This window comes from Lycium barbarum, chromosome 7 (assembly GCF_019175385.1).
Source record: "Lycium barbarum isolate Lr01 chromosome 7, ASM1917538v2, whole genome shotgun sequence".
NCBI lineage: Eukaryota > Viridiplantae > Streptophyta > Magnoliopsida > Solanales > Solanaceae > Lycium > Lycium barbarum.
The window spans coordinates 117,428,730-117,449,501 of NC_083343.1; the positions used below are offsets into that span (position 1 = coordinate 117,428,730).

General features: G+C 34.8%; 2 protein-coding genes and 1 non-coding gene across 3 annotated transcripts; 1 reads left to right on the forward strand and 2 right to left on the reverse strand.

Annotated features, from left to right (window-relative positions):
• The first annotated feature begins 150 nt into the window (after positions 1–150).
• Positions 151–5,272, forward strand: LOC132603960 (cryptochrome-1-like). The gene is given in 5 exon segments (XM_060317263.1): positions 151–787; positions 1,878–2,096; positions 2,402–3,108; positions 3,702–4,178; positions 4,180–5,272. Coding segments are annotated over 5 exon segments (1,935 nt in total). The 5' UTR covers positions 151–474; the 3' UTR covers positions 4,399–5,272.
• Positions 5,273–5,915: 643 nt separating this feature from the next.
• On the reverse strand, positions 5,916–8,222 carry LOC132601816 (nodulin-26-like). Its single transcript, XM_060314878.1, has 5 exons — positions 8,067–8,222; positions 7,411–7,629; positions 6,554–6,760; positions 6,390–6,451; positions 5,916–6,084 (listed from the first exon to the last, which is right to left on the reverse strand). The coding sequence occupies exons 1-5, from the start codon at positions 8,220–8,222 to the stop codon at positions 5,916–5,918; spliced, it is 813 nt and encodes a 270-aa protein (XP_060170861.1).
• Positions 8,223–9,876: 1,654 nt separating this feature from the next.
• TRNAM-CAU (transfer RNA methionine (anticodon CAU)) lies at positions 9,877–9,961 on the reverse strand. Its single transcript is given in 2 exon segments — positions 9,877–9,912; positions 9,924–9,961. It is a non-coding gene; the product is annotated as a tRNA-Met (tRNA).
• Between the last annotated feature and the right edge of the window lie 10,811 nt (positions 9,962–20,772).

Below are 20,772 nucleotides of genomic sequence, written 5' to 3' on the forward strand. Positions count from 1 at the left end.
CCCTTTTACGTGTGAACATGATTCTCTTTCATTGACCATACAAATAGAAATGTTGTTTGCTTTTGCTGAGGCGGTGAGATTTGAACCTAAAACCTTTGCTTGTTCTGATACCATATTGGAGTGCAGGGGTGGAGCTAGAGTATAGCTTACGGACAGGTTCGTCTGACTCCAGTAACTTCAATCTAGACGTTGTATTTATAATAAAGTGTTCATTGACTACATATAAAACATTAAGTTAGAACATATTAACTTAAAAAAGATAGCATCCCGAACTCATAAGCTTCAAATATTGACCACCGCTATGTTGGAATGTGCTTTCTAACATCCTATTCATTAGTGAAAGTTACATGTAGCAATGAAGAGATAAGATTAATCCTAATTCACTGCTGTCCAAGAAAGACACATTAGCATGATGTTTTAGATAGGAAGACACATTGTGGTTAGAGTTTTGAGGTTCTTGAAATTCTTGGAAAAATGTCAAGTGGTGGTTCTACTATAGTATGGTTTAGGAGGGATCTAAGGTTGGAAGATAATCCTGCACTTGCTGCTGGAGTTAGAGCAGGACAAGTAATTGCAGTGTTTATATGGGCACCTGAAGAAGAAGGATATTACTGTCCTGGAAGGGTGTCAAGATGGTGGATTAAGCAAAGTTTGGCTCATCTTGATTCCTCTTTGAAGAAACTTGGCACTTCCCTCATTACAAAGAGATCTACTGATAGTATTTCTTCTCTTCTTGATGTTGTGAAATCTACTGGTGCAACTAGAGTCTTTTTCAATCATTTGTATGGTTAGTGATGCTTTTCATTATACATGTTGTCTATGTTGCTTGGACACTCCAAAAATATTGCATTACCTGTGTCGTATCAACCAAAAATGCATAGCTGTTGGGAGATCCGACACACACCCGACAATGTTTTTGAAAAGTCTGAGGAACAAAGATTGCTTATGTTTCTTGGACTCTCCGAAAATACTGCAATACCTGTGTCGGCTCCTCCAAAAATGCGTAACTTTTGGGAGATCCAACACACATCCGACAGTACTTTAGGAAGTCCGAGCAACAAAGCATGCTGCTTATGTTTCTTGGACCCATCGAAAACACTACAGTACTTGTGTCGGATCCTTAAAAAATGCATAGCTTTTGGGAGATCAGACACATACGCGACAATATTTTTGAAAAGTTTGAGCAACATAGCATGCTGCCTTGCTTCTATCTTTGTCTGCCTTTTAAATCATTTCCCTTTTTAAGTTAATCTTTTTCCTGCTTAATTGTGTCTGTTAGCTACAATATGTCCTTTAAAAGGAAATTAATGGATTGTCTTTTAGAAAATAGTAGTAATTTGGTGTTCAGTCCTTTCTCATTACTTTAAGAATTCTGGATATACTTATAACAATAATTGATAGCATAAAAGTAATTTTTTTCCCCTGTTTCTTTGGTTACTCACATGCTTCTTGTTGTTGGATGTGTGTGAACAAAGTCCTGTATGGAAAATAGAAATGAAAAAGGAAGCTGCTTATAAAGTGTTGAATTTTCTTAATAGTGAGAGGCCTTTTGGGAAAATCGGCTCGGCCTGAAGTGGACAATATCACACCATTTTAAGAGTATTTTTGGGTTCTTTTAGCCCACAGTTGTCTGAATCTTGTTGTGCTCATCTGGTTTGCTATTATATATTTATCAAGATTCTTTACAATCTGTTATTTAACAAAAGAGGGGTATCGTCAAATACTTGATCGAATATGCTTTTCAATGTGAATTTGTTATATCAGAATTTGATAGCTTCTCATTTTTCTCAAGATAGGATTGCAAACAAATCGTTGTCTTCTATAATCATTGAATTCGTTGCGTGATTCTAACTAGTACTCTCTTTCTTTTGGTTTAGATCCAATATCACTTGTCAGGGATAATCGCGCAAAGGAAACCTTATCAGCTGAAGGTGTATCTGTGCGTTCCTTCAATGCTGACTTGCTATATGAACCATGGGAAGTCGTCGATGATGTAGATCGCCCATTCAACACATTTTCTGATTTCTGGGACAGATGCCTTACCATGCCTTATGATCCTGAAGCTCCACTTCTTCCACCTAAAAGGATAATATCTGGTTTGTTCTCAATTTGTGTGCCTTGTATATCTAGTTGGACTTATAGATATATTATTGGTGTTCTTATTATATGCATATGAAATTTAACATTAACATGCTCTGCTTACCATTTCGTTCCACTAATTTAGCTAAGAATCAGATAGAATCCATTGAAAGCTATTAATGCATTTACGTACTACAATTTTTCCCGCTTTAATTCGTTTGACTAAGTACTCTATTGTTCATTTCATGGATATTATCAAACTTCATTCTAGCACTGGTTTATTGATTGTCCTATTAACATGGTATGTCCACCAAATTTCCAGGTGATGCATCAAGATGTTCTTCAGACAACGTGGTGTTTGAGAGTGAATCAGAGAAAGGAAGCAATGCGCTTCTTGCTCGAGCGTGGTCCCCTGGTTGGAGTAATGCTGATAAAGCATTAACTACTTTCATTAACGGACCATTAATCGAGTACTCCAAGAACCGTAAGAAAGCTGATAGTGCAACAACCTCATTTCTGTCACCGTGTTTACATTTTGGTGAAGTCAGTGTTCGTAAGGTATTCCATCGTATTCGTACCAAGCAAACTCTGTGGGCCAATGAAGGAAACAAAGCAGGTGAAGAGAGTGTCAACCTGTTCCTCAAGTCCATTGGCCTTAGGGAGTTCTCAAGATACATGAGCTTTTATCATCCTTACACTCATGAAAGGCCATTGCTTGGTCACCTGAAGTACTTTCCTTGGTTAGTAGACGAGGGTTATTTTAAGGCGTGGAGGCAAGGTAGAACAGGTTATCCTTTGGTTGATGCAGGTATGAGAGAGCTTTGGGCCACTGGCTGGCTACACGATCGCATTCGAGTTGTTGTGTCTAGTTTTTCTGTTAAGGTTCTGCAGCTTCCATGGACATGGGGAATGAAGTATTTCTGGGACACATTGTTAGATGCTGATCTTGAGAGTGATGCTCTTGGTTGGCAGTTTATTACCGGTACCTTACCTGATGGTTGCGAGTTCCTTGGAATTGATAATCCACAGGTATTTCCTTATAATCTTTTGGGAAGGATATTTTCCGTAGATACTTGGATATATTGAAGCTCTTTCTTTTTCAATTTCTATACAGTAGAATTACTGAATGACGGAGTAAGACATTCTGTTGACGCCTCCTCACAAGAGAGCCTAATTTTCTTAAGGGATAATTACATTTTTGGACCACCTTAAAAGTAATAGCCAGCGAATGTATATATATTGTATATTAAGTAAATATACAAATAACATATTATATACATAATTAATATATATGTTGTATATATTTTGGCTAGCGCCCATAATTAATTTCGGCCGACGGGCCAAAAATGAAAATAGCTCTTCTTTTTCATGTGTTAAGCATGTGGATTTTTTTTGTTTTTAGCTAATGGGTGGCGGAGACTTGAACCTAAGACATGTGCCTGCTCTGGTTCCATGTTGAAGTGAGATCTAATCTAAGGCTTAAGCTATTAGATAGAACACATCTTTAACTTAATTATGTCGTCAACACGTTCATTCTATCATGGATAACTATAATTGTTCTAAGGCTGGTTACATTTGACAAATTTACTGAATATTGTGATGGTTCATTAACTTTACTGCAGTTTGAGGGATACAATATCGATCCTAATGGGGAATATGTTCGGCGATGGCTTCCTGAACTTGCTAGGCTGCCGACTGAATGGATACACCACCCTTGGGATGCACCAGAATCTGTACTTCAAGCTGCTGGCATTGAGCTTGGTTCCAATTATCCGCTTCCCATTGTTGAAATCGATGCAGCAAAAGAAAGACTAGAAGAAGCGCTGTCGCAAATGTGGCAGCTTGAAGCAGCTTCAAGAGCTGCTATTGAGAATGGAATGGACGAAGGACATGGAGACTCCACTGAGTTTGTCCCAATAGCTTTTCCTCAGGCCATGCAGATGGAAATGGAACGTGAAGTACCAGTCAGGAACAATCCTATTCGACGTTATGAAGATCAGATTGTTCCTAGCATGTCATCTTCCTTTTTTAGAACTGAAGATGAAGAAACCTCTGTGGATATTAGAAATTCTGTCGTAGATAGTAGAGCGGAAGTTCCAATAATATCGATGTAAATCAAGAACCAACGAGAGAAGTACACTTGATCAAGGCATTAAGCAAGCTGTTGGAAGCAACACTAGTCTACATTTTAATTTTGTGGTAAGTAGCAGGAACTTTGAAGATTCAACAGCAGAATCTTTAAGTAGTAGTCCGAGGGATGGGGGTGTAGGTCCTGACTCCTTTATGGCGAAGACTGTTGGGCTAAACCAGTACTCTTAACATGGAGTGATATTGTTTGCATTGGTTCAAACTGACATGGTTTTTTCCAAAAAGCCTCACACTATTAAGAGTATCCCTACTCCTTATATGTAGCTTCCTTTCTTATCAACTTCCAATATGGGACTTTGTTGGCACACTCAACAAAGACAAACTACTCGGATCAATTTACTGGTGCTGAAAATGATATAAGGACCAGTTCGTCTTAGTTGCAAAGGCATCCAGTCTCAAGGCAGCTTTGGCAGACATGGTAAGCAAATTATGAATAAATACCCTACAAATAGATAAGAGGAGGAAATAAGAGAATACTTTTATGCTGGACTTCAACATCCTAGATTGTACATGGGTAGGTACTATTACATTTACACAGAACAACATGAGTACCCTATTGGTTATGTTCAAATTTGATGATTGGTAATCTTGCCATGAGTGCCTGTACTATTTCCAAATTGGATCATCTTTCCCTCTGTGAGACCTTAGGTTGAGAAGATGCATTATTAGTATGAGTTAGTTTCAGAGAATGTTGATACTTCATGAACTTTCTTAACCTGTGATTTATGCACTTGCAAACAGGTATTATATTTGTTGTTATAACTACAATGTGGCTGGTGTTCATTTGGATTATGAACCAGCACATTTTTAGGGGATCATATGAACCAGCACATTTTTAGGGGATCAATCTTTACCTGCTGCTTTTTCTCATAGGTGGACATTATCAGCTGTAAATTTGTCTATAACCTCTAATTGGATGAGGTGATATGTCTGGATTTTCTATCTCATTTTTATTGCACTTCCTACCCCCATTAATAGTGGTGTGTTTCGGCTGTATAGTATAGATGTTTTCCTTGTCAATAATTATCATAAGGGGTTGAAGTCCTCTAGAAGATAGCGGTTTTGCCATTTTGTTTTCTTTGCAATCCTAAATTTTCTATAGCAATGACTATCGCCACATTTAGAAGGACATTGGCGGATATCATAGATTTATATACTGTTGAACCTATGTATATGTTAATCAACTGCAGCTCATATTTCCGTTTTCAATACCTTTTCGCGTTATTTAAGACTCTAGTTTAAAATCGTTCATTGCTTGAGCAGTTGGATCTGAAAAAGCAAAGAGAAGAAGCTACATGCTCAGTTTAAACATCTTTAGCTTGGTGTAGTAGTGCCTAAAAATCATATCACTAGCTTTAACATTTTTGGCTTGGTGTAACACTGTTGGGAAAATCATGTGGCTGATCAAAACTAGTGGCGTTGAGCGGGATGTTCTCAAATACTTGTAAACTTTTTAGGACTGCTTGGATTCATCGAGATATAATATAGTTAAGTAAATAAAAATGTGCTCCTAACAGCTTAAGCTTTTCGACAAAATGGTTATACACTTCGATAGGATTTAATTCCTTTCAAAGTCTCTTAGACGTACATGGTAATCTTAAAGAATTAACTCAATCGGCTTTTGATAAACTATAGAATGATAAAGATGCAATCACTCTTCATTTCCCTATAGATATACATCTTATGCTTCAGACTCTAGTGCTCTGCTTTGGTTGCCGGAGAAGGCTATATATCCCGGTTGCTGTCATGGCTCCAAGAATCGGGGCAATAACAAAGACCCATTGGTTTTTATAGACACCTGAGACTATAGCAGGGCCTAAACTTCTTGCCGGATTCATAGAAGCTCCAGTGATTGGCCTGCAGATATGAAATTTAGTGACAAACTTGTCTATAGAAAATGTTATTCTCTACAATTCTAGAAGTTCCAAACATGCACAGAAGAAAGTATGAAAGAAAGAAAAGTTGCTCGTCCTAGATTTTTCATTGTTAGTAATTTATGTTGCTCGGGCTCTTCAAAAACACCGCCGGTTATGTGTCTGATCCTCAAAAGTTACGCATTTTGGGAGGATCCAACACGGGTGCAATAACTTTTTGTAGGGTCCGATCAACATAGTCAAGAATCATGATAACCATTAAAAGCACATCTTGAGGTACAATTTTACCCTGCAATGAGGACTTCAAACACTAGTGTGACTCCAATAGCAACTCCAGCTACCTCTTTGTTCTGCAAATGAAGATAGTAAACTGATTAAAACAATCAAATTTAGATGTTTAAATGAAAGTTTATATAGAAACTTCTCCAGATAATCCTTAGTGAAAAGCATACCGCTCTATCATCAGTAGCAGCTCCACAAATCACAAACATCAAAATGAGAGTCATTATGAATTCCCAAAATATAGCTTCAAAATCAGTGACTGGACTTTTGTACCGAGTGAGAGTTGGTAGTATGTCATTTTGATGATTAAACAACACTTTCAAGGTGAGACATGCAAGTGTAGAGCCCAAGAATTGAGGTAATACATACATAGGCACCTGCAAGAAAGATCACCAAAGAAAAAGTGAGAGAGCGCATTGAACATCCTCTCACTTCTTGATTATCAGTGCTTTTATATCCAAAGAGTTTTTCCAAGTGAACTTCCTTTACAATTTCATTTATTTTCACAATCAACATGTCATGAAAGAAGTAGATAATCAAGACTAATTTTCTTGTACCGGTGCCCACATGCACCTCCATCAAAATCAGGGGTCGATGTAGGTTTTAAGTTACGGGTCCGACAGAACCCAATAATTTTGGCTCAATCCTTGTGTATGTTTTAATAAATTCGCTAAATATGTATAAAACTAAATTTAGAACTCAGTTACTAGCACCTTAGGTCACTATCCTAGAACTCATAAAGTTTAAACTTGAATTCGTCCATGATCAGAATGCATATAACTGTTGATTGAGTGAACAGCCCATGTCAATGTGACTCTTCCACAGGGGAATGTGTATAAAAAGAAGCTGCTGCAACTCTGTATACATAGGTGAACCATTTGTGAAAACATATATCATGGCACTGAGTGTGAACTATATTATCATCAAGAAGTAATGTGTGATAGTATTTTTCACTGCAAATTTAAAATTCTAGATCCGCCTATATGCTCATCAACAAGAATTTGCTTGATGTTTGATAAGTTCTTACGTGCAGTAGTGGTAGTTTTCGAGTTGCAGAAAAAGCAATTGTGACCGCGGGGTTGAAATGGGCGCCAGAAACGTGACCAAGAGTGTATATTAATGCCATCAGTGACAACCCCCATGCCAATGCCATACCGACAATAGTGAGTGTCCTTTCTCGATCAACAAGAGCTGATCCACAACCCACAAATATGAAAATGTAGGTTCCCACAAACTCTGCTATAATCTGCTTAATTGCGCGATTAAACATGAAATGAAATAATCGTTATTAGCAGACGATATAATAAGTACTTTATACGTGCCCACCAGCTCTACTATAATCTGCTTAATTGTGTGATTGAACATGGAATGAGATAGTCGTTATTAGTAGATGATATAACATGAGCATGTGGGTAGAGGCGAATACAGAACCTAGAGTCAGCGGATTCAGAATGACTGTACTTTATAGATATATACACATTTCAATTATACATTGCCACCAGCTCTGCTATAATCTGCTTAATTGTGTGATTAAACATGAAATGAGATAGTCATTATTAGTAATCGATATAACAGGAGCTTATAGGCAGAGGTGAATACAGAATCTAGAGTCTCTGGGTTCAAAATGCGTGTTACTTTATAATTATATGTATACATTTGATATATACATATATTTTTTTTTACCTTTTGGAAAGCAGATATGAAAGTTGCACCTCTGCTTGAGAGTTCCTTCATAGGAGTCTGAACTGGGCCATATTTTCCTTTTTCCATGCTGGAAAAATCAGCAACAATTCCATTTTTTGATGAGTTGGTAGACACTAGAGAATTTATGCTGGCCATAATTCAAAGTTCAAGGGTAGTCTACATATCATCAGTTACCCTTGGTTCTTTATATACTTGGTGAGATTTGACTAGGCACAAGGATGTTATCCCCAGGTATAATTCTTGATGTGACAAAGTCTGTTAAACAAGAGTATAGTGAAGTGTAAAGATGAATCTATTATACTTTAATCTTGGAAACAAGTCTTAAGCTGTTAAAATATGAGAGTAATTAAAATTAAAACTCCTAAAATATTGTGTGCCGAATTTAGATGATGTTACATATTGTTATAGGGACAAAATTTATTGTTGAGACAAAATCCTAGGAAGTGGATATTCAAGCCGGCACTTGTGGGAAGATAGAAAATTGCAGGCAACTAAAAGTTTGGAAGCTGAATTTAAAAGGAAATTAAGAGGCTGAAAAATAAGTACAGGCCGGCTAAAGAAGTGTCCTACGAGTAAAGATAATTTGAAACTACATGACAATAGCTATTTTTTAATTCAGGAGCTAAAAAGCAGCTAGCTGGCGCTAGTTCTATACGAGATGTTGCACTGTCAATAGTAAGAAACATGGCTCTATACATTTTTCATTAGGCTGTTCGGTTTAGAAAACTTCTCAACAATTATTTTACTTTCTTTCCACTACCACAAGTAGAAACATGCGTCAAAATAAATGGAGATGCACATATCCTTTTAGGGAGATACATAAAACTAGAATCAACAATAATGAATCGACGACAATATAAGAGAAAATACATTTATTCAACTCTTTTCAATCATATAAATTCAAACGGAGATTTACATATTTTTCTTTCACCAAACAGAGTTAAATAGAAGTATGCTTAGTTCTAAAAATATCCCCAAGCTCCACATATTATTGTTAAGCTTTATCATCCAATGTCAAGTTCAAGAACTCATGAATCAGTACAATCCTGAACTAGTGTAGTCCACACGTAGAACTTGTTTCCTCATTGAAATCCAATGTCTTTCTATGCCCTTTAGGAGAAATTTAATCTCCTGTTCACGTTTTTATATTCATCGATCATTACGATATACCCATCTTCAAAAGCCTTTGCTGCCTACACACGACTAGTTGACACACTCGAATAGAAAAAGGAAACAACGGATAGTTGAAGCCTGTTTTAATCCATAAATGGTGATAATTTAAGTCGGAAAAATGGAACATGTGATAGTTGGGTGTGAAACTCGCGAAAAAGTGATACCTCAAGTGATAGTTGGGTGTGAATTTTTTTTTTTTACCTCCCAATTTCGACCCTACCCCCACTACCACCCGCCCCCACCCCCGAATTTTCTATTTCATAATATTTAATTATAAATATGAAAAAATTAATTTAATTTAACAAAATAAAATAATGATAAACATTACACAATATTACACTTATATAATATGGGCTAACCCATAACAAACCCACTTATTTATCACCCAACCCATATGAAATATGAGCGAGTTGAAATTCAACCCGTTTTTGTTCAAACCAATTTCAACCTGTCCAAATCTAACCGAACCCACTCATCTGCCACTCTTAATTTTAATACATAAATGATGATAATTTAGAAATTGAACACATAATAGTTGGGTGTGCAACTCGCGAAAAAGTGATACCTCAAGTGTGTTTTTTATCATTATACCTTTTTTTCAAAAAGAAAACATAGTTGGGGTGAGAGAGGCTCGAACTCTCGACCTCAGGATTACTCAGAAGCTATGAGACCTACGCGCTAGCCAACTGCGCCACCACCCCAATGTTGCTTTCAAATCTCCAGGGCATATAATTAAATCATAATATTAATTGTTTTTGCTACATCAAACAGCTATTGATTTGTGTAACGTTTCAAAGCAGAATTAGATTTACGTGAACTTTATCGTACTTGTATCGATTATATTTAGCCACTAGAAGTCTAGCTAGATGTGAGATTTCCATTTTATGTTGGGAAAAGGGCCAAAATTACCGTTGAACTTTGAGAAATAGTTCATCTATATCCTTCGTTATACTTTGGGATCAATTATACCTTTACCGTCATACTGTGATCCAAATATATCCTTATGTTAAACAGACTGTCACGTGACATCATCCTAGAAGCTCAGCCCATTTTCCTCCCAAATAATTTTTTACCCATTAATTTAACCCAACCCAACCCGACCCGGATATAATATTTTCACCCAAAATTTTACGGACCCAATTTGTACACCCCTAAAAACTATTTCCCCCCTAAACCCACACACACACACTCTCTCTCTCTCTCTCTCCACACTAAATCGCCCATTCAAGTGTTGAGTCCGTATAATTTTAGTGTTGAGATTATACGATGAAGATGATGAACAGGAGGTAGAAATTTGAAAGAGTTTAACTTTTCCATTGAAGAATTGAAAAAGGGAAAAGAAAAGAGAGTATTTACAGTAAGAAAGTCAGACACAAATTAATACTTTAATAGGTAGAGTTTTTTTTTTTTTTTTTTTTTTTTTTGTGGCGGTGAGATTAGCAGAGAGAGAGTTGTTGCTGGATAGCAGTGCAGTGAATGTTAAATATTTTTTGTGTGTGAAATAAAGCTGAGGTCTTTTTTTTTTTTTGGTATAGTTGAATGAAACGGAGCTGTGGGTTGCAGTAATGGAGGAATTAGACAGGTGAATCGAGACCGTACAAGTAGTGTGAGTGAAGAAAAAGGTAGGTGTGGATGTTCGATGTTGAGTTGTGACTGACTGGACACTAATCCTTTTACTCGGAGACTCCTCCGTCGTCTTAGGGGCCACTGGTTGGGTCCGTATAGTTTTGGTTGAAAATATTATATTCGGATCGGGTTGGATTAAATTGATGGGTAAAATATTATTTGGAGGAAAAATGGGCTGGGCGTCTAGGATGATGCCACGTGGCAGTCCGTTTAACATAAGGGTATATTTGGACCATAGTATGACGGTAAGGGTATAATTGACCTCATAGTATGACGATAAGGGTATAATTAGCCCTATAGTATAACGAAAGGTATGAATGAACTATTTTTCAAAGTTCAGGGGTAATTTTGATCCTTTTCCGTTTTATGTTTTATGTTTTGACTAAGATCATCATAAGTGCTACTGTGTAGGGGTGTACAAAGAAACCGACAAACCGGACAAAAACCTGATTAGTGGTTTGATTTTATTTGGTTTGGTATTGGAAAAAAACTCGACTATAATAGGTTTGTCTTTTACTAAAAAAAAGTCAAACCGGCCCAATATATATGTATGCATACAATTTTTAAGTTATTTTATACATATGTAATATATAAATAGTCTTATAACTTTATCAAAGTTTTAGTTTTATTATATTTAAACATCAGGTTTGGACTTATATTTTTAGCTCATCCAGCAAATTAAAAAATAAAAATAAAAACAAAACCAAAACTACTTTTACACACCCAAAGGCCCAACATACAGATGAACAAACTATCAATTCACTTTCATTACTATCGTTGAAACTTGAAAGCTAGAAATATTTTGGTGGTGTTGTAAAAAAAAAAAGTTTTTTGTTCATGTCCAACAAAACAAAGAGAAAAAGGGCAAAAAAAATTATTTTTGGTCAAGCAAATGCTATTGTAAGATACTTCACATTGAATCCAGTGGCGGAGCCAGGATTTTCACTAAGAGGGTTCAAAAATATAAAAAGAGTAAGAACGAGGAAGCCGAAGGGGTTCAACATCTACTATTTATACATAAAAAATAATTTTGACCTTGTGTATACAAGGTAATTTTTTGCCGAATGGGGTTCGGGTGAACACCCTGCCCACTGTTGACACCCAATTTTGTCACGCATCTCCTCCGAAATACCTATTTATACTTCTGGTATTTCGAGAAATTAAAAAATATGCATTTAAGTTTTACTATAATTATTAGTCTTTTATTAACGCCCACGTTTTATTTATTCTTCTGCAGTTTATTATTATCATTATTATTGTTATTGTTATTATTATTATTATTATTATTCTTAAATTATCATTTTTATTATTAATTTTCATTAATTATTATTTCTTGTTATTTCCATTATCATTATCATTATCATTATTATTATTAATTACTAATCATTATTATCAGCGTTATTTGTTATCAATTATTAATCATCATTATCATCGTTATTTTTACTATTAATTATTATGATTATTTTATCAATAATTGTTATTTATTATTATTATTATCATAATTATTATTTCTTATTATTATTATCATTATTATTTTATTATTACCCCATTATTGTTATTATTATTAATTTATTATCATTTTTTAATTATCAATGTTTGTTATTTACCATTATTATTATATTTATTATCACCATTATCATCAACATTATCATTATTACCATTATCATTGTTATTTAGCAGTATTACTACCGCTATTTATTTGCTACTATTATTTAGTATTATTGAAACTTGCATTTCTCGACATTTCTACTAACTTCCTCACACACATCGCATTTATTTAGCACATTTAAATGATAGCGTTTGTTATTAAATATTATTGCACGGTCATTTGCAACATCATATAATTTTTTACCCGGGTATTTTTATAATTACATATTTCTGTATTAGGTGATATTCTGGCACCCTTAATACATCGTTAATCAAAATGTGTCTCTTATTCAAATTTAGAAGCCAAACTATTTCTTGCACTCAGTCCGTATTTTGACTTACTGGACCCCAAATCAAAGTCCGATTAATTCCTAATATTTTTGGACTAGACCATATTTTTTATCTCAATTTTTAGATCAGTCCATATTTAGTTTACCAATCCATTCTTTTAAATACCCAGTCTAAAATTTGACCCGGTCCACAAATGGACCGGGTCCAATTCATTTTTTTCAGCAAAATGAGGAAGGGTTTCCCCTTCATCTCCTCATTCTTTCCGCCTCTTTCTCTTCTTTTCCTCTTTCCCTTTCCCTCTTTCCCTCATCGCCGCCGCTCCTTCTCTTTCTCTTCTTCTCCTCCATTCCCGCTCCTCCTCGCCGCCGCTCCCCACTCACCCCTGTCCCCCGCGTTCTCTGTCACCCACTCACCCCTGTTCCCCGCTTCCTCTCTCTCCTACGCCCCCTCTAAAACCCTATAAATGGGTGGCGAATTGATTCGGAAAAGAGGGGCAGAGCAGCAACAAGAGAGGGAAACAACGGCAACGAGGGGGAGAGAAAAGGAAAAAAGGACAGCAACAAAAGGGGGATTCAGGGTTTTGAGGAGGGAGACGAGATCAGAAAAGGGAGACAAAAAAAAACAAACAAGAACAGATCGAAAAAATAGGGGATTCTTCAGCTTGTAGAGGGACCGAGTCCTTGCTCTCCATTCTTAATTTTATCATTCGACTCATCAAAAAGAATATGAAATTTCAGTCCCTTTGATAACCTTAACCCCTCTTGGAAAATCTATTCTCAATTACTGTATTTGGGAATACACATTCAATATATTAGGTGGTTTACTCTTTCAATTCTACTGCTGCTTTAAAATCGAGCGTAGATTCGAGGCTTCGACATCCCAGTCCATTGCGCGCAAAACAGGTAAACTTCGATATAATTGTCGCTCGTGATCTTTAATTTCTGCTTGTTTAAGATTTTTAGTTTACTCTGCTGTATGTTCAGTGGTTATGTAATTTCGCTGTCGTCGTGTTGTTTGTTTGATGTTTGGAGCTATTAGGATAGAACGTTAATCGCCAAAAAATGAATTTGAAAGATGCATATCGTAATTCGGATGTTTAGATTGAATTCCCAGAACTTAGAACCCATTTAGAGCCGAATATACATGGGTATACAATGAGCTATCAAGATAAGGCGAAGGCATACACTCGATATACGTCTGCTATACACATTATGGTGTGTATATCTTAGGTATATCATGTATATGATTGAAACAGGCCAGCACTGTCCCTCCTTCACTCTGTTTGTTCAAGCAATATACACTGATATGTATATAATCTTCTTGGGTTAGATACGATGCAATGATTACATGATATGTCGATGTTGTTTGCTGTTTCGATTTGGCCTCTAGTTTACGTTCTATGCTCAATCCCATTAGCAACTATGTATTAGGCCCAGTTCTATTTGTTTTGTCTGATGAGTATGTTTTATATGAAATTAAATATGTCTTAGATCCTGATATCAGTTATGCGCGAGTGTTTCGTTTATGAAAATTTATGAAATAAATCATGTCTGTGCTGTCTCTGAATATCATACTCTAATCCCCACGACTTGAAGTGAAACCTTTCGTTGGTTCAAATGATCAGATGAACTTAAGGCTGTTTGCAGTAAAAGGGAAAAATCAAGACTTATCCTTTCTGTTAGTAGGAGTTGGCATGGTCTACTCTTTGGTTCATAGACACGGATAAGTTCTATGCTAATTACTTGCTTATAGTTAGTGAATTTAAATTCTGCTTAGTGAGCATATTGTTAAATCTGCCTGCATACTTTATTTATAAGAGTTTACTTGCTTAAATAACTCTGTTGTACCTATTTAACTGAGGCTGTTTGTGCCATGTATAATTGAACTTGCTTGGTATATCGCCCCTGTCCTAAACTGTTTGGTATTGTCTTTCTTTCCTATATATGTTGCTGTTATTTCTGAAATATGGCATGAATCAAAACTTAGTTCCTTATAATGCGATGGGTATTTGATAGAAGTGAGAATCATCTTAACTCTGTGTTGAAAGAATCCTTGTACAAAATGCTCTGTTCACTCTTAATGTCTTCCATGATAGATGCTGCATTATTGTACAAGTATCATGACTTGACATTCCCTGTAATTTGCCTTTGTTTCCTATTGACTTGGTAGGCTTTATGGTGTATAATAACTGGTTGACCTGGTATAAATATGATGAAGAATAAAATCAAATAGATAAACTGATCAGGAATATTAATAAGAGTACCATGTATTCAGAACTCAGCCTGGCTTATTTCATTTGATAAAGGCAAATCAAGCTAAAATAAGACCTATAGAATACTGATATCAGGACTATAATGCTTAAAATCCTCCACTTGGGCATGATCTCTGGGTTGGGTTTGACTAAATAGGCCCTTAGAACTAGTGGAAATCTAAAATGCTTACCATATGACCTATTTGTGAAACAAATATTTTGTTGTCTTTGCATCTGCACATTGCATTTTGGGGACCTGTTTTATTACCAGCTGAGTCTTTATCCTTTTTTCGAATCCAGTTGTGCGAAATACTTAAAGGTTTGATTAGGTCGAGTGTTTAGAGGATCACTATTTAGAATCAGGTTTAATCCAGGGCCATTTGGTTACTTGCTTGCCTGAAATACCTTTGAATCTTGTTTAAAGATCTTGAATGCCTTAAGGTGAGAGTTGACACTAGTCTTAATCAACATATTTGTTTGTCCAGACCTAAAATTTATAAAAGGAGTGAATCAAGTTGTTAATCTGAATCTATATTTTGAGTCATGAGATTCCTACGCAGCTTTATCTGAAACAAAATTGGTTCAGGGTTAAAATGGAAATCTACTTACTGTCCTTCTGTTGAATTATTTGTGCTTTGGTCTGAGTTTAATACGTTGTCCATATGTTTAGTTATTACTACTTGACATATTGTCTCATATACACTTTCTATGACTTGGTCGAACAAAGTCTACAATACGATACAACCCGTTGAGTGTTTATATAATTCAGTGTATATTGCGCTGTATATCACATATAACTCTCTTGTATATCTTCACTTTACTAATCTTTTCTTTCGTTTTATGCATGAACATCGCGCACGAGTTCGAGGACTCGTCGCCTTCCACATTCGGTGTCGGGCTAAAATCCCAGCCAAATCCTCCTCTCGAATCAGCCTTCCATTCGCAGCAAACAAACTCTGGGCCAAGGCCCATATGGCAGAAACGGCCTTACAGCCATGTTAAAATCTGGACTAAAGCCCAGCAGCGGAAACAGTCCGCAATAGTTGGGCCTAAACGGGCTAGATCCGACATTATTTTTTTTTCGCTATCTTATTTCGTTGTGTACTTCTAATTTGCCTTGCATGACTGATTTCTTTACTTTGTCTTATTTCTTTAATTTAGATGAATCTTAGTTTGACATTAAGGAGTTTAGTTTAGTAATGGGTAGTTAATTCCGCAAATTACATTCACTTCCGTTTTATCTTCTAAACTTATTTATAGTATCCATAACATTTATTTGAATGACTGATTTTCAAAATTAGCACGACCACATCGAGCTAAAAGAATCAAGATTTACTCTTTTTATCTTAGAATACTTGAAATACATATTTGTTAAAACATTAATATTAATCTTGCAATAATTTTACAAATACATTTTAATTTGCTAGTTGGCGTAATTCATAATACGTATGAACATTACTCATTCCGTTTCTTTTTTTGGTTTACTTATAATTAAACTCTTTTTATTAAATCACTACATTTTTTTACAAGTATTATTTCAAACAACATTATTATACTTTCGTTTAAAACCTTGACGACATTTATAAGTCGTGTCTACAAAATAACATTAGAAATACTCTTTTGTACAAAGTATTATTTTTACAAGTCCTATTTTAAATAGCATTCTTACTTATACGTCTATCTATAACTTCAGTCCTATTTACCAAGTTATGTTCTTTTCTATAATACTATATTTACACTTAGCTTAATTAACTATAAGTCCGGTTGGTTAACCATTGTTAATGGGTCTTAAAGGGTGCCTAATACCTTCCCTTTAGACTAATTGAACCCTTGCCTAGAATCTTAAGTTTCGCAGACCTTAAACAGAGTTAAATTTAAACATAACTTTAATAAACTTTAGGTGTCCTAATTCACCGTAAATAATTAGGTGGCAACTCCTAAAAACAAAACAACAAAAACAGGAATCTCCAATATGTCGTACTTCTAATTTTAACCTCCGGGGTTAAAAAATGGGGTGTGACACCCACCACTTGGCTCCGCCCCTGATTGAACCCCAAAAAAAACACGAAAAAACCGACAAACCCGAAAAACCCAAGGTTTGTTAGTTTGGATTTGTTTATAGATTTTAAAACCTGACACAATTGGTTTGATTTGATTTTTGAAAAATCTAAACTAACCCGGTTCATGTACACCCCTAACTACTCGTATTAAACCATATTTTATAAGAAACTCTGTATAGGTGATTAACACTTAAGAGTCTGCAAATATTACAGTTCAAAGCAAGTGTTTTATAAGTGGAAGACACGGTCGTTACTCATTAACAGTAGTCGACTTTTCTTTCATATGCATTTACCTTTATAATTTTGTTTCTAATCAACTGAATTCCTTTGTATACTTATGTCGGGTAACTTCACATTTCAATAATTTTTAGTCATGAATTTAATCAAACTATACTTCTGTAGTTGAACTCTTACTCGAGAAAAACTATACAACAAAATCAGGGGTCAGCCTGCAACATTATGACACTCTGGCCTCATTTGATTAAAGGAAAATGATAAACACAATGGGTAGCCGTATAGGTGGTGGTGACAAAATTGGCTAACGAAGATAGTATCCGTCCACTTCAGCCTATCTAAAAGCTGGGCTGATATGTAGCTCAAATTGGGCTGATATCTAGCCCAAATTAACTCATAGAAATCTTATTAAAATATTTTTATTTGATATGTTATATATAACCATAATAACAAAAAAAAAAAAAAGTTTTATCAGGTACTTAAGAAATTATAAAAGAACAGATGAAAAAACTAAAACTTAGTAAGAATTGGGGTGTGTGTGTGTGTGTTGGGGGGGGGGGGGGGGGGGAGGCACTAAAAGTTCGCTACAAAAACAAAGAGGACCAAAGATCATTTTTTTTTTCTTCGTAAAAGCCACTGAAGATCAACTATGTATAGAAAATGTATCATACGTATAAAAAATATATCATTGTTGTATAGAATATGTATCCCTACCGTATATGTATAGAAAATGTATCATAGATTTTTATAATTGTTGTGTAATTTGTGTATAATAAATGTATCATCAACGTATATTCACTAATCATACATATATTATACATTAGTATGTACATTATACATCGATTATACACTAATGATTCACATATGTATCGAAAATGATAGAAAATGTATCATACGTATAGAAAATGTTTCATTGTTGTATAGAATATGTATCCCTACTGTATATGTATAGAAAATGTATCATAAGTGTTATTATACATGTTTTGAGATATTTCTTGAAGGCTCAATCAGCGTATAAATATACACATATTATACATGTTTTGGAATATTTTTTGAAAGCTCAATCACTATATAAGTATACACATATTATACATGTTTTGAAACATTTGTTGAAGGCTCAATATGAATTTTAACCTTTAGTGGAGACTTTTTAAATTACCACTAAAAAAAAAAGTTGATCTTTAGTCGTGACTACAGTCGCCACAAATAGTCCTTTTTTTTTGCAGCGAACTTTTAGTGGTGACTTTTCGCCACAGAAAGTCTGTTTTTTTAAGGCGTTTGGGCTGCTGGGCCGGCCAGCACTTGGGAATAGTTTGGGCCGGCTGGCCAGCTCACGGCATTAGGCTCAAATGTGGGATTACTTTGGCCTGTTGGCCATTGTATGTCTTTTTTCCAAACTTTTTTGCTCATTTCAGTCCAATCCACTTCAGCCCAAATAATTTTTGAGCGGGTCACACTCAATCCATTTTGACCCGCTCATTTGATACCCTAGGTATAGGGATGACGAAGAGCTGTAATGTGTGTGTGTATATTTTTTGAAAGCTCATTCATCCAATTTATATATAGTTTAAGAGAACACGTTTAAGGATTTTGGTCTGACCCTCCATGATTTAAAAATAAAAAAATAAAAAAATTGGAATTAGGCCAAAACCCATGTGGTAAAATGTTTGGCAGCCCTAAAATTAGAATTCTATTTCTAATTAATGGATTAATTTGCATGTGCTATTTTTGTCATTCAACTAAAATTTTGTATCATAATTTCTAGTAGGGGTGTACAAAGTAAACCGATAAACCGCACCAAACCGATAAATCGAGTCAAATCGAGAAAAACACCCGACTAGTGGTTTGGTTTGACTTGGTTTGGTATTGAAAAAAAAAACCGACCATAATTAGCTTGGTTTGGTTTTAGCTAAAAAAAGTCAAACCGAACCAAACTAACCCGACATTACGTGTATCCAATTTTTAAAATATTTTATACATAAGAGTATTTATTTGTAATGTAATTTATAAATATTTCTTAAATTTTTTCGTAGTTTTTTTTTTATTATCATATTATTTCAAACTTGAACTTAGAATTTTGATTGTTAATACGTGTTTTATCCTATGGAAGTTAGTAACTCAAATAAAGACCAAACAAAAACCAACTCAACACTAATGCTAACAAAAGAAATCTTCTACCATTAGGAATGACAATAATGTTGGATATCTATTCTTTAACTTTGCATAATTAATTTAGAGAGTGAAAATACATATATATAACTTAAGTTTTTTTTCTTTGCCATGTAATTAATACTTATTAGCCGTACTTAATTTAGTAGGACTTAGTATTTTTAGATTATGGTCATTTTCTATTGGCTTATTAATTAGCAATATTTATTTTAACCGATTTTATTATCTTTTTTGTTGAATATTTTAATACAATGGCATCACTCATGTCACATTTTGTGTTATTTTCTTCAGAAACACCTTAATTATATAGTTGTATCATACTAGGACTAAAGAAATATTTGAAGTAAAAGTGTATATGTTTTGTATGAAGACGATTCCTGCAAAAAACCCGAAAAATCCGAGAAAAACGAATAATCCGAAAAACCCGAGGTTGAAAAATCCAAATTTTAATGGTTTGGTTTGGTGTATAAATTTAAAAACCCGACGCAATTGGCTTGGTTTGGTATTTAAAAAATCCGAACCAATCCAGTCCATGTACACCCCTAATTTCTAGCTAGACATGAAGTATTAAGTTTTTAATTATTCTGAACCAGCTAATTATAGTCACACAAAACCAAACTACAAAGAATGAATATGGACAATATCCTTCGTAAGTCTTCAACCAGACAAATTGTTTCCTTAGTTCTAAGATATAACTAGACAAATACCTAAACTTTTTAAATGTATCTAACTTATAATCCAATTTAGTCTTAACTAATTAATTGGTTTCCTGTTGCATGTGCAGATTTAAATATTCCTAACAAATGGCCACTTAGACACTCTGATCAAATGGATTTAGGGAAGGAAGGCATTCAACTGAGAAAACTTCCAACTATACTAATTAAGAACCACATATTCTCAAAACATGATGATCCATTTTAAAGGGTTAACATGTCATTTAACTTTCACTTTGTTGTACCAAAGTCATTAAATTAACTTTTGTAACAAAAAATCACTCAACTTTAGAAAATGTTAAAAATTTATGAATAGTAATCTCAAAAAGAAAAATATTTCATTGATAGGAAGAGCTCTCTTTTTGCTTCATAATGAGTTATCCTTTATTGGACCTATAAAGAGCTAATAAAGGGTTTGAGCTCGCACACGTAAGAATATGTATGTTATATATCAATAAGTAAAAAATATACATTTGCAGATTGCTATTTTTGTGGACGACTATTTATGTCAATTTCTCAAT

Bases quoted from the DNA above. Each gene is read 5' to 3' on its own strand.
- LOC132601816 (XM_060314878.1), bottom strand. From the start codon at position 8,222: ATGGCCAGCATAAATTCTCTAGTGTCTACCAACTCATCAAAAAATGGA. The intron at 6,761-7,410 runs GTAAGAACTTAT...TCTTTCTTGCAG, and splicing joins GAAAACTACCACTACTGCAC to GTGCCTATGTATGTATTACC. The intron at 6,085-6,389 runs GTAAAATTGTAC...TCATATCTGCAG, and splicing joins TTTGAAGTCCTCATTGCAGG to GCCAATCACTGGAGCTTCTA.